This window comes from Triticum aestivum, chromosome 4A (assembly GCF_018294505.1).
Source record: "Triticum aestivum cultivar Chinese Spring chromosome 4A, IWGSC CS RefSeq v2.1, whole genome shotgun sequence".
Taxonomy (NCBI): domain Eukaryota; kingdom Viridiplantae; phylum Streptophyta; class Magnoliopsida; order Poales; family Poaceae; genus Triticum; species Triticum aestivum.
In genome coordinates this window covers 705,178,461-705,191,246 of record NC_057803.1, presented here as the reverse complement: position 1 = coordinate 705,191,246, position 12,786 = coordinate 705,178,461, and the positions used below count along the sequence as shown (strand labels likewise).

The 12,786-nt window shown below is 42.8% G+C and overlaps 1 protein-coding gene across 1 annotated transcript; it reads right to left on the bottom strand.

Annotated features, from left to right (window-relative positions):
• Positions 1-5,678: 5,678 nt before the first annotated feature.
• On the bottom strand, positions 5,679-6,383 carry LOC123083239 (probable glutathione S-transferase GSTU6). The gene has a single exon (XM_044505325.1). The coding sequence runs from the start codon at positions 6,381-6,383 to the stop codon at positions 5,679-5,681; it is 705 nt and encodes a 234-aa protein (XP_044361260.1).
• Positions 6,384-12,786: the final 6,403 nt, after the last annotated feature.

Genomic DNA, 12,786 nt, shown 5'->3' with positions numbered 1-12,786 from the left:
GTGATGTATGTGATATGCCAAGCAAACGTATTAGAATCTATTCTTAGGGGTAAAAGTATTACAATCTTTGCCGAATGGTTGGTTGTTATTATAAGATAAAAAAATAATTATGCAATGTGATTACCTGATATAGGAAGCCGAACTTACAAACCGATGTCAGATCTTTTTTGCATTGCAAACCGTAGTGGAATAGGCTGGCCTAATATAACTGAAATTGCACAATAATGTTTTTCATAAAAGTGTATTTGATCTGCATTTTATTTGTGTATTATTTCTGGGCAAGACAATTTTTTAGATAGAACAAAAGGATGACTAACTACAATATCAACTTCGGCCAACTAAGTCACACATTCATGTCTTCGGTTTCTGATACTTCAAGTTTGATCCGAAGCATCAATATTTGATCCAGTGCTTAATCATGTTTATCAGGGAACAATTTGAGCTCATTGTAATTCTTGGTTCTTCTTTTTTTGTTTCATGAAAAAACATCAAAATTGTGTAGCAACAAGTTTTCATGCGACATGACCGATTAATTTTTGGTATTACAAGCAGTAGTTTATGTTCTACAGTCTCCATGTTGTAGTATTTTTTTTCTTCGTTTCTGTAGGTCAAGGAGCATTGCTCAGAGACAAGTGAGCTGTTTGAAGTGCACGATCTGTAAGAATCCCTAAACTATTTATATACAAAAGTACTGCAATTCTATCTCCCCATAGTAAATAATCCTATTGTATTGTAACCCTCATAGATATTTTAACAATCTTATTATTGGTATAATCAAATGCTTTGATGTACATTAGGAATAATTGAGGTATTCGTGTCATCTCCACCTGGGAAAAGTGGGGAAGCACTACAAGGTCAAAGTCTCGTATCTAATTTTGATCTATTCTGTTTCTAGAATTATGGATGTCTTAAAATAAGTTAACCTGACAATGCAACACAAACTTATAAATAGAGAGTACGATGTTAATTAAGTTTAACCAACTTTCTTCGATGTATGTCAATACCAACGATGTTGTAGCTGGTTCTGTACATTTTGACTTAGTGTAAATGAAATATTTCTCTTCTCCGTACATATGAAAATGTGTCTATGATTGATTCCTTATACCAACATGTTACTTTGTAAATATTATTTTTGTTTGTAAAAACTAAAAAACATTTTTGCACATCACCTGATGATTAAAACTTTAAAGACATAAAATAATTGGTTGCTGGTGGTCGGCCATGATGACTTGGCATTTCCATCATGGAATTTTTTGAATACAAGTATAGTTTAATACCCTAGCCTGCATCACTTTTTTTATATCACTTGAATTTAGGTCACTTGGGAATCAAATTTATCATATAAATGTACACATTGGTCACATTTGTAAAATTATATTTTTCTGTAGATTTGTAGTTCCGCACAGACAAGCTTATGTCAATAAAACATCCCATTTATTAGCAAACCCAACACAATTGAGCATCGGAATAGCATTGTATTGTATTATCATGCTCCCATTTTCCTCATCAACTTTAGTCTATTTAGGGTTTGTTAGACCCACACTTTTCATACTGTCATTGTTAGTTTTCCGCAATTGATTATAGAATAACAGAAAAATTCCTCAACCTTATAATGAGCCTAAAGAAACATAACAGATTCAAATTGTTGCACGAATTTTATCACATAAATATGAAGGATCGGCCACTTATTTTTCAAGTCTACTATATATGATGAAAATTATTACATGATATTCACAATTTTGAGTACACTTAATTTTTCAAGACCTATTTCCCGTTCCACAAATAGAAGTACAGTCAATGTTTTTATATACTTTACAAAGTATAACTATGTATAATCCTAGCCCGTGCACACGCACGGGTTGACGACTAGTCTAACCAATTGATAAATTCAGAGGAATAAACAAGTCTAACAATGATATATCCACATTAGGGTAAGTACTAGCTAAACCCCAGTAATGGCCCTCGAAATAGACTTTCGCCCCGCTTTATGAATAAAGCCACACGGCTAAACGATACATAGTGTTGAGAAATGCCCATACAGGCTGATCAAAAGAAAACACGACATCGAGGATGCTAACAAGAACTATGCTACTAGACGGTAGACGCCGACCAAACCACAGCAAGACGCAACCAAGGCCACCAATGACAAATAACCAAGAGCCGCCAAGAAGAAGCCATTGGACTTTGCCGCAGTACCACCACCACACTGCCTCGAGAGAGGACCCCATGCCCTCCCATTTTGGACCGAGGAGCACCAACCTGCTGGCTGGCAGAAAGTACAGACAGTAGACAGGAGGAGCCGTCACATGTAAAGGTAAGGAACACGAGACCAAACAATCATGGACACGTCTCCGTGAGGGACTCCCACATTCACAGGCGATTCCCCCAAGAGGGCCATGACAGAAAGCGCCGTCGTGACCACCGAAGAGGAGAAAGGTTTTTACCTTGACCGTCGGCAAAGGGTGGGGAGCTAGCCAATATGGCAGCCCCAAGAGGAATGTGGCACCCTCAGGTATCATTGTCGGTGCTGGCGCCGACGCACTAAGCTCTTCCTCGGCTCCTCCTGCACCAGGCCCATCATGAAAGGGGCCCAACATGACGGATCTATGACTCCATATGTAGATCATGGCATGACTGCCACCGACTGTGACAACTTCGCTTAGACCTCCCTCCATAGTGTACCTCGCCACCCACATGGCCAAGGAACGCCACCAACACCCACTGCAACATTGCTCCCTAGAGAGCCAGCTATGCAGCCCACCATCCTGGGCCGCCGCCCCGACATTCATGTCCCCCAGCCCTCTCCTGGTAACAAACCTGTAGTCAGCGAGCACTAGAGGAAAGGGTGTGAAGGCACCTCCTTCCCCACCCCTGGACAATCCCTAGCCACATGCACCCATTCAGATCTACTCCCTCCGTTCCAAATTACTCATCGTGGTTTTAGTTCAAATTTGAACTAAAACCACGACGAGTAATTTGAAGCGGAGGGAGTAGATGCAGATGATCCCAACTCGACGACTGCCATCTGCCTCTTGCAGTGGCAACCATCAAGCTCCAAGCCCCCAAATTGCCCCCCACCACTAGTGGTCCTCGGATCTCAGCGGGAACACACCACTAGACACTGTCCAACCTCGAGTAGGTAAAGGGCGAGTAGTATGGCAGCACACTGACTACCGAGTGGGGAGGGACGATTGTTGCAACCTTCGGACAGTGGCCCCCATACCACCAGGCACCGGCCATCGACAAGACAGGGGAAGGCAGACCAGCCAGCCAACCAGCAACAGGAGCCAATGCCCGACTAGGGATAGAACTCAGGGCTCCGTGAGCCTCTCCCATCCGTGGTTTGGCCTGGCAGCATGCACGGGGCCTTACCTAAGATTCTTTATAAAAACATAAAATGCATTCCTTGTCCCTTAACTTGATCAGTTAATTCAGTCATCCTATTTTCAAATGCGAGTCTCCTTTCGTAAACTATGCATAGGGGTCCACTATTCCAAAATGTGCTAGGTTGGCGCTGCCCATTGGCAAATCAGCTGACATGTCAGCCCCTAAGGGCTAACACGCTAGTGGATAAGTTAAAAAAAACACGCCAGTGGATGTGGAATGATTTTGTCCGGTAAAAGGTTTTCCTTGTATGTCCAAATCTTGGTTTATTTTCTTATGTTTCTTAGCCTTCAAGTTGTAACTCGGCTCAGTGTCTTGCGAGGTTTGTATCTATTGAGATAAGCAATAACATTTCCTTTTTTTTTGCGAGTGAGCGATAACATTTCTATTTTGTATTAGAACATCATGAGAAGTTTGTATGCACGAGCTGCTTCTTCCACCCACATCAGAATCCTTTCAATTATGAGATAGCTCGAAATTCTCATTTCCTGGATATTTTGTTGCCGAGTGAACTCCAAAGGACTTGAGATTTCATGGTACCTGCGATCCGCATGCATCAACTTTTTTTAGAACGAGGGCTCACAAGTCACAACCTGCTCTTTATGAACAGATACAGAGGGTACTCAAATCAAACTTGCTGTTGACTCCGATTTAAGAAAAAAGAACTTGCAGTGGATTTCTCGAAATGTTTTTGGGTTGTTATAGTACATACCTCCACATTCCTTCCTCTGTTCAGTCAAGAAATGACATGAGGTTCAAGTTACCTCCTAGTGAACCATAGAATTTTGGGCTACCCTTTTGTTTACTCTTAGAACGGAACCTAAGAAATTTTGGTAAAACTAAAAATAATCGGCAGCATGAGAAACACCATCATATCTATTTACTGGCCAATTTCCCCAAAAATAAAGTTAGCGGCCTTCCGGCCTATTCAGGCAATTCAATTGCATTTCCGACTTCCCAAGTCACCCAGCGCTATACTCCATCGACAACAATTGAAGACTTTGTCACCGGCTACTACTTAGTACTCGCTACTCTGTGAGCATTTATATCTGCATGTATCTGTGTGTTATTCAAAACAATATCTGACTGCTTTCCTCCACTCCATGATAAACGACAGTTATACCCATCTCGGCAGCGCGAGCAACATTTGGATAGTCTAGCAGGTATCTATATTAATTCCGGGTTTATGCATATTTTGAGCTGCTGATATAGATTTCAGTCGCTTCGGGCTTAATGCTTGCAACAATGGCGTATGATGGAGTTCCTTCATGCTATTCTTGCAGTGGCCATGCAAGTTTGATCCTCGGAAGCTACACACAAGTCATCAGGATCATAGTTTCTGAGCCGCTAAGTTAACTGAAGGCTCAAATTAATATCCTTGGGTTATGAGATGATGAACTAGACTAACCTTTGTCGACTGTTCTCGCGCCAACTTAAGCCCATTAGACCTAAGAGAAAACCATGTCCTGCCGTACTACCCAATACTTCCTTGGAAATCAATTAGATTTCATCTCTCTTCTATTGTTAACAAATATATAGTTCACAGTCGCAAATTTAATTAAGGACCACGAGTCTCGTATTCTATATTGAATAAAAGTCCAAATAGTAGGGTGCATCCTGCGACATGCACCATCAATGATCTAGTGGTAGGAGCAGATAAGTTAGAGGAAGGAGGGTACTAACTTTTAATCATATTATCTGAAGATGTAGATATTGGCTATACTCTTTTAACCAATGTAAGCGCAGTAGCGAACATTATGAAATGAATTAGTAGAGGAAAAAAATAAGTATACATAGTATACAATACAGAGAAAATCTAGCCATGTAAATATCCATTTTTAAGAATGAGAGAATTCATCCGATTAACCAGTTAAGTTGCCAATTAATCATACTCTTTGGCTGACCGATTCGCCAAAAAACTGATATATCATGCAATAAATGGCCGGTTAACTTATCGATTAGCCTATTAATCCCCTACTCGTCAGTCAACCAAGCATCTACCACTTAACGATTTCCTCAACAATGATAAATATGGGGGGAGTAATGCTACACGTACAAAAGGATACATGCTTTTACATAAAGGTGGGTTTTGATTGGAGATTAAGGGGGAGAAGGGGCCACCCCCATGAAAATCAGGGGGAGAGGTTAGTTAGTTTGAAAAGATAAACCTTTGCATGTTTAGCATTATTGACATGTGGGCCACCCTGCTACTTTCATTACAAGAAATACAAGAAAATGGACATGCAAATAGACAACTACCAGGGGAGCAGGTCTCCATGCCTACCGGGGGTTTATCAGTTGCTTACAGCCGTGCCGGAAAGTACGGTCCCAGCGTACTCTACCAAGCTGTCGACGTCCTGGAACACCGCCTTGGCAGCGTCCAGCTCCGCGAAGCGCTCCATCCATGCCGCCAGCAGCGGGGCCTTGCTGGCACCGAAGAAGTTGTGACCGGAGATCTTCTCGGTGGCGTACACCCACGGGACCATGCCCCCAAGCAAGACGTCGAGGTAGCCGACGTCGTCACCGCCCAAGAGCCCCTTGCTCTTCGAGCACTCCCTCACTCCTTCCTCCAGCGCATCCACCGCTGCGATGGTCTGCCTCATCCACTCCGCCCTCTCCTCGACCTCGTCCGTCTTTGCCCTCAAGAGCATCCCCCACGGCGGCAGCACCTTGTCGTCCACGTAGGTGGCCCAGAAGCGGGCCACCGCGCGCTCGTGGGGGTCGACTGGGAGGAGTGCCGGGCCGACAGAGGGGAAGGCCTCGTCGATGTACTGGACGATGACCTGCGACTCGCAGATGGGTTTTCCGCCGTGGATGAGCACGGGCACCATCTTGCGGATGGGGTTGGAGCGGAGGAGCAGCTCGCTCTTGTTGGTGAGGTCCTCCTCCATGTACTCGTAGCTCACGCCCTTGAGGTGGAGCGCCAGCTTCACCCTGGCCACGTACGGACTCGCCCACGCCCCCAACAGCTTCACCTCCTCTCCCTTCCCGTTGGCCATTTCAGCGATGAATCTTGATAGTGGATTAGTTGGGGGTTGATCGATGAAATATAGCTGGCGTGGTACACTATATGGATAGAGGAGAGAATACCAACGGCCAACACGTGCTCCTGCAAGAAGCATTTGTTTTCTTGCGCATATGATACATAGTTTTAAATAGCCGGTTATACCTCCGCTATAGCCTTTTCAGTAGGGTGCCGCTAAATGGTCGCCTTCACAAATAGCCCGCTTTAGCCCGCTATAGCTGAGTTGGAGGCTCGCCGCTATTTTCCATAGCCTGCTATTTAAAACATTGATACGATATGATGGCCAGCAATCGATAGTGTGTTAGTTCGGCGTTATTAGTTAACAAGCTAGTGTATTAAGAGAATCAACGCGTCATCCGTGATGCCCACGATTTCTCTCTAACACGTAAATGCCGGGCATATCATTTAGCGGATGGTCAGCAAAACATTGGGAGATGAATATTGTTCTATCCGTAGATAGCAACATTGGAAGGTTCAACCGATAGCTCGGTCTCTCCAAGTGGAAATTTATTACATATATCTCCAAAAGAAACTTCCAAAGCTCAGTGACTGTATCTCAACTTGTTTCAAATGCCCGTAGCGCCACTTGCTCCTTTAATGAGATGTTAGTTATTGTAGTTAATTATTGAGGTCACTTTCATCCTCTACTATCCAAGGGAATTAACATTGAAGGAAACAAGGAGTTACATGATGAGCTATGTAAAAAGTTGATATGTTCACAGAACTAAACAAGTCTAAAAATGATAACCCCGGTACTATCTGTCAAAACAGACTCTCGTAACTCTCTAAATATAAAGCTACACGATCGAACAATACATTATATTAAGGAAATTCACATACAGGCTGATCAAAAAACATGACAAAACATGATCATAGGAGAGGTTTTGTCCAAATCTCAGTTTATTTTCTTATCGTTTCTTAGCCTTCCAAGTTGTAATTCGGCTAATTATCTTACGAGGTTTGTATGTCCAGAGATGAGTGATAACATTTTAATTTCGTTTCGGAGCATCCTGCGAAGTCCGTATATTTCAGAGATAAAATTGGACCCCCTGAACCAGTTGTTTCGCCCACCTGCATCAAAATCAATTCAATTATGAAATAGCTAGAGATTCTCATTTCCTCGATATTTTGTTGGCGAGTGAAGGTCACGGGACTAGAGATTCCATGGTACCAGCGATCCACATGGATCATGGCATTCTAACTTTCTTTAGACCGAAGCTTACAATATATCCGTTATGATACAAGGATACTCAAACTCGCAGTTGACTCCGATTTAAAAAAAAAAAACTGGCAGTGAATTTCTCTGGAAGTGTTTTTCGGTTGTTATACATATCTCCACATTCCTTCTTCTGTTCATTCAGGAAATGATACGAGGTGCAAGTTAGTTACTACCTCCTCATCTGCAGTGTAGTGCGAAAAACACTCTTATATTATGGGATTGAGGGAGTACCTTCTAGCCAACCATGAATCTTCAGCTTCCCCGTTGTTTACTCTTAGAACCAAACCTAAGAAATTTTCAATAAACAAAAAATAATTGGCAGTTCACTGCCCAGCATCAGGGATGGCCCTAGACCAAGGCGAGGAGTGCGACTGGCTAGGGCCCGGCCCAAGCAGGGACCCAATCGTATGCATGTACTCTCACATAGGCATTTCCTATTTTTCAAAAAGGAGTGCTTTATTACTTAAAAGATTTAAGTATTAAACCCGGCCTTTGCATAATTAAGATGCACACAGCCAAATAAGATCCTCTCACACAAATCAAAATAAAAAGGCGAAATACAAAGAGACATAGAGTCTATATAACGCCTAAAGCGTAGGGGGGGGGGGATCCTAAGAACATGCTGCCACCCAGGTTGGGTAAAAGCATCCCTCATCATAGCCTCCAATCGTGTAGACACCTTAATAAACAGGTCTCGGTTCTTCATGCATTGTAGAGAGGACCATAAATGAAGAGTCCTGATACATTTGTAGTTAACCTGCATCAGAGAAGTACTTTTATCATCAAAAACCTTATCGTTTCTACATAGCCAAAGCGGCCAAATACCGGAAAGCACTCCTACCATGAGAAGAGTTCTAAACCTGTGATCAACCCAACAGTACAAGGAGGATACAAACCAGAAGCTATTTGGATGATTGACCATATAGAACGAGTCAATTTGCATTGCAAGAATAAATGTTTTATTGTCTCATTATGGTGACAGAAGACACATTACGTACTTCCATGCCAATTCCTCGTAATAAGGTTATTTTTAGTAAGAATGACTCCGCGACGAAGATACCATGCAAAGATTTTATTCTTAAGAGGTATTTTCATCTTCTAGATCTTCTTATTATTATAAACTGACACATCAGACTGGATTAACGCTCTATACATGGACTCCACTAATAATTATCCATTACCATGGAGGTTACATCGAAAAACATCAGACCCATGTGGCAATTGCATCATGGACAACCGCTCGAGCAGGATGTTCCATGATTGGAGTCTGGGTCCAATTAAATCTCTTCTGAATGTCACATTTGGCGGAAATTATTCCATTACCGTGGCAATAGTGTCACCCTTGTGGCGCACAATGTTGTGTAGAGCCGGATATTGTTCCCAGAGTATGGCATCTCCTAGCCACTTGTCCTCCCAGAATCTAATTTCCGAGTTGTCTTTAATTGAGAAGGATCCATAGCAGAAGAAATATCTCTTCGAAGCCATTAGACCCGCCCAGAAGTGTGAATTCCCAGGCTTCCAGTATAATTGGGATACCGCCTTGGAACCCACATATTTCCTCCTTAGGAGGGTTTGCTATACACCATCTTCCATCAGTAACTTAAACAACCATTTGTCGAGGACCCGATTCATAATCTCAAGGTCATGAATGCCCAACCCGCCTTGGTCTTTGGGAAGGCAAACCACACTTCATTCGGCCAGTCGATATTTCTTTCTCTCGTTATCTCCTTGCCAAAAGAATATTGAATGGAAATAATCCAATCTATGTAAGACTCCTATCAGCAACTGGAAGAAGGAAATCATACATAGTACCATATTACTTAGTACTGAATTTATGAGAACAAATCTTCCACCCAGAGACAACAGTTTACCTTTACAACTACTAAATCTTTTCTGTAGTCTCTCCTCGACGTGTTTCCATTGAGCATTTATGAGTCTCCGAGAATGTGTCGGTATCCCCAAATATGTGATCGGAAACTGGCCCAACCCGCATCCGACCGGTTGACCGTACAGATGGGCCTCGTCTTGAGCGTTGCCAAAGCAAAACAATTCACTTTTATGAAAATTGATCTTGAGACCCTGGAGTTGCTTGAATGTTGATAAAAGCAGTCTCATATTTCTCGCTTTCTCGAGGTCATAATCCATGAAGAGAATCGTATCGTCGGCATATTAAAGTATAGAGAGACCACCATCAACCAGATGATTTACTACTTTATCAATTTGGCCATCAACCTTGCACTACTAGGGAAAACCGTAGTAGAAGCGCTTGTGCAAGCGCTACCACTAAGGCGCTATAGCTAACTAGTAAGAGTAGCGCTGGATGGACGCTCAATCATGACCGCTAGCATATCCGCCACTATATTGAATAGCATGGGCGATACGGAGTCACCTTGTCGCAATCCCTTCTTTCATTTGGAAATAGTGTCCAACATCATCATTGATGTTAATGGCAACATTGCCTCCAGAAACGAAACTATGGACCATAGCACGCCACTCTACAGAAAATACTTTCATTCTGAGAGTCTGTTGAAGAAAGGGCCACTTGACTTTGTCATAAGCTTTTTCAAAGTCTATTTTGAGTACCACCCCATTCAACTTTTTTGGGTGTAATTCATGGACTGTTTCATGAAGGATAACAACTCCATCTAGGATGTGTCTGCCTTGCATAAAAGTTGTCTGTGAAGGGTGAACCACATGTTCAACAACCGAATTTAGCCTAATAGTCGCAGCCTTCATGAATATTTAAAAACTAACACTAGGGAGGCAAACACAATAGGAATCAGGCACTTTGCCGTCCGCCATGGCTGACGGCAAAGGCATGACTGGCGGACGGCATAGGCCTTTGCCGTCCGTCAACATACGGCAACAGGTCCAGCTGAATAGGCTACGGCAAAGGGCTCATTGCCGACTGCTGGCAGACGACAAAGATGATATCGTCTTTGTCGTCCGCCAGCCCACGACAAAGGACTTGGACGGCACACATGCCAACTTATGGTCGTTAGGGGGTTAATTGTGTGCTTTGCCGTCAGCTAGCTGACGACAAAGTAACCAAATAGGCCAGCCCCCAGGTACACAGGTAGCTGCCACGTGGCTGTTTTGCCGTCTGCTGGCTGAAGGCAAACATCTTTGTCGTCCGCTCGCGGACGGCAAAGATCCTGTATAGCCCCTGTTTTTTCTGTTTTTTCTTAGCTTCATTCAATTTCAACAAACAAGTTTGAACACACAAATTTGACAGCAGACATATCCAACACAAAAGTTTCATCATATATACATACATAACCAACACATAGTTCCATCCATACATATTACAATAGTTTCATATTGTTCATCTAACACATATCCATCCATATAACAAGTTCCATATTGTTCATCGATACAAAATAAAAGCAGAAAGGGAAAAGAAGCACTCCATCCATGCAAGCTTCCGTGAAGTAAACGAAATCTGCAAAATGGGAAACCAGAAAGTTAGAAGAAGAATGCTAGAAGAAGAAGAAGAAGAAGAAGAAGAATAGTAGAGGAAGAAGTAAGCATATTTAGGTACATGGAGCTAACCTAGCTAATTATGTCATTTTTGAGTGAACTAGGCATATTATGCCATTTTTGATATAAAGCAGCTAAGTATAGGTCTTTATTGAGCTAACCTAGGTAACTAAGCATATTAGAGCTAACTTCGAGCTAACTTAGGTCATTTTGGAGAAGAAGAAGAAGAAGAAGACGAAGAAGAAGACTAGAAGTAGAAAAAAAGACTAGAAGAAGAAGTAGAAGAAGGTTTTTACCCATTTCCTTCTCATTCTTCTTCTTTTATTCTTTCTTTTTCTTCTTTTTATTCTTCTATTCTTTCTTTTTCTCCTCTTCCTTGTTTTTCTTCTTCATATTCCTTACTTGTGTCATTTTAGAGGTTACATAGGTAATTATGCCATTTTTTAGCTAACTAAGCTTATTATGTCAGCTAGCATGAAAATAAGGTAAGTATAGGTCATTTTTGTGCTAACATAAGTAATTATGCCATTTTTTAGCTAACGTACGTAAGATGGATCATTTTGGAGCTAATCTAGCTAAAATGGATCATATTGGAGCTGACCTATGTTAAATGTGTCATTTTGGAGCTAACTTAACTAATTATGCCATTTTTTAGTTAACTAAGCATAAATATGCCATTTTTTACACAAGCAAGTGTATGTCATTATTGAGGAGACCTAGGTAACTAAGCATATTAGAGATAACTTAGCATATTAGAGCTAACTTAGGTCATTTTGGAGGAAACAAAGCTAAGTGTAGATCATTTTGGAGATCTGACATACCTGACATAGTTCACTCCTCCTTCTTCTCCTTCAACTTCTTCATCCTGATGCGCCAAGAGCGGCGAGGCAGTGTAGGAAGTGGGATGTAGTCTTCTGCCTCAATTGGTATTGTCATGTCGCCCGGCTGTGGATTCACCGGCGCCACCACCATCGCGAGGTCATTGTCAGGTACCACGACCATCGCGAGGCCATCTTCAGGCAACACCATCACTTGGTCATCCTCAGCCACCACCATCTCTTGCCCATCATGAGCCACCACCATCTCTTGCCCATCGTTAGCCACCACCATACCTTGGCCACCGACAGCCACCACCATCGCGAGGTCAACGTTAGATAGATTAGGCTGCACCTCCTCATCCCCATTCTGCTCCTCTTCTTCCCCACTCCATGCCGGATCATCCTCGCTGCTTCTTTTGCTGTAGCCAGAGTCAGTGCTGCTTTGGTTGTAGCCAGACTCGCTGCTGTTGCTCCCATTGCCCGACGAAATGCAACAATGACCGTTAAACAATTGATGTGGGACAAAGCCAAATGTAGAGGAAGAAGATGCAGAACGTACTGGCATCATTGTCATCCTGGTAGAGCATGCGGCACATAGTCGTGTTGAACACCTTCACAGTGAGCATGGCGTCACCGTCGTACTTGAAGAGAAGGAAGTACCCGTGCCACAGGTCGTAGGCACGGTAGAACTGCTCCCAGCAACGACACAGGTATATGTGGCCGTACCTGATCACTAGCTACATGTCCCAATGACTGCGAAGCCCGCTGCCAGCATGTCGCAGCTTCACATTCTTTGGCCGATGGTCGTCCAACATCTTCATGAAAGTGTCAGGCAGCCTCTGCATCATGGGACAAGGAGT

What these genes read in the sequence shown, in the direction of transcription:
- LOC123083239 (XM_044505325.1), bottom strand. Translation starts at nt 6,383, where the DNA reads ATGGCCAACGGGAAGGGAGAGGAGGTGAAGCTGTTGGGGGCGTGGGCG.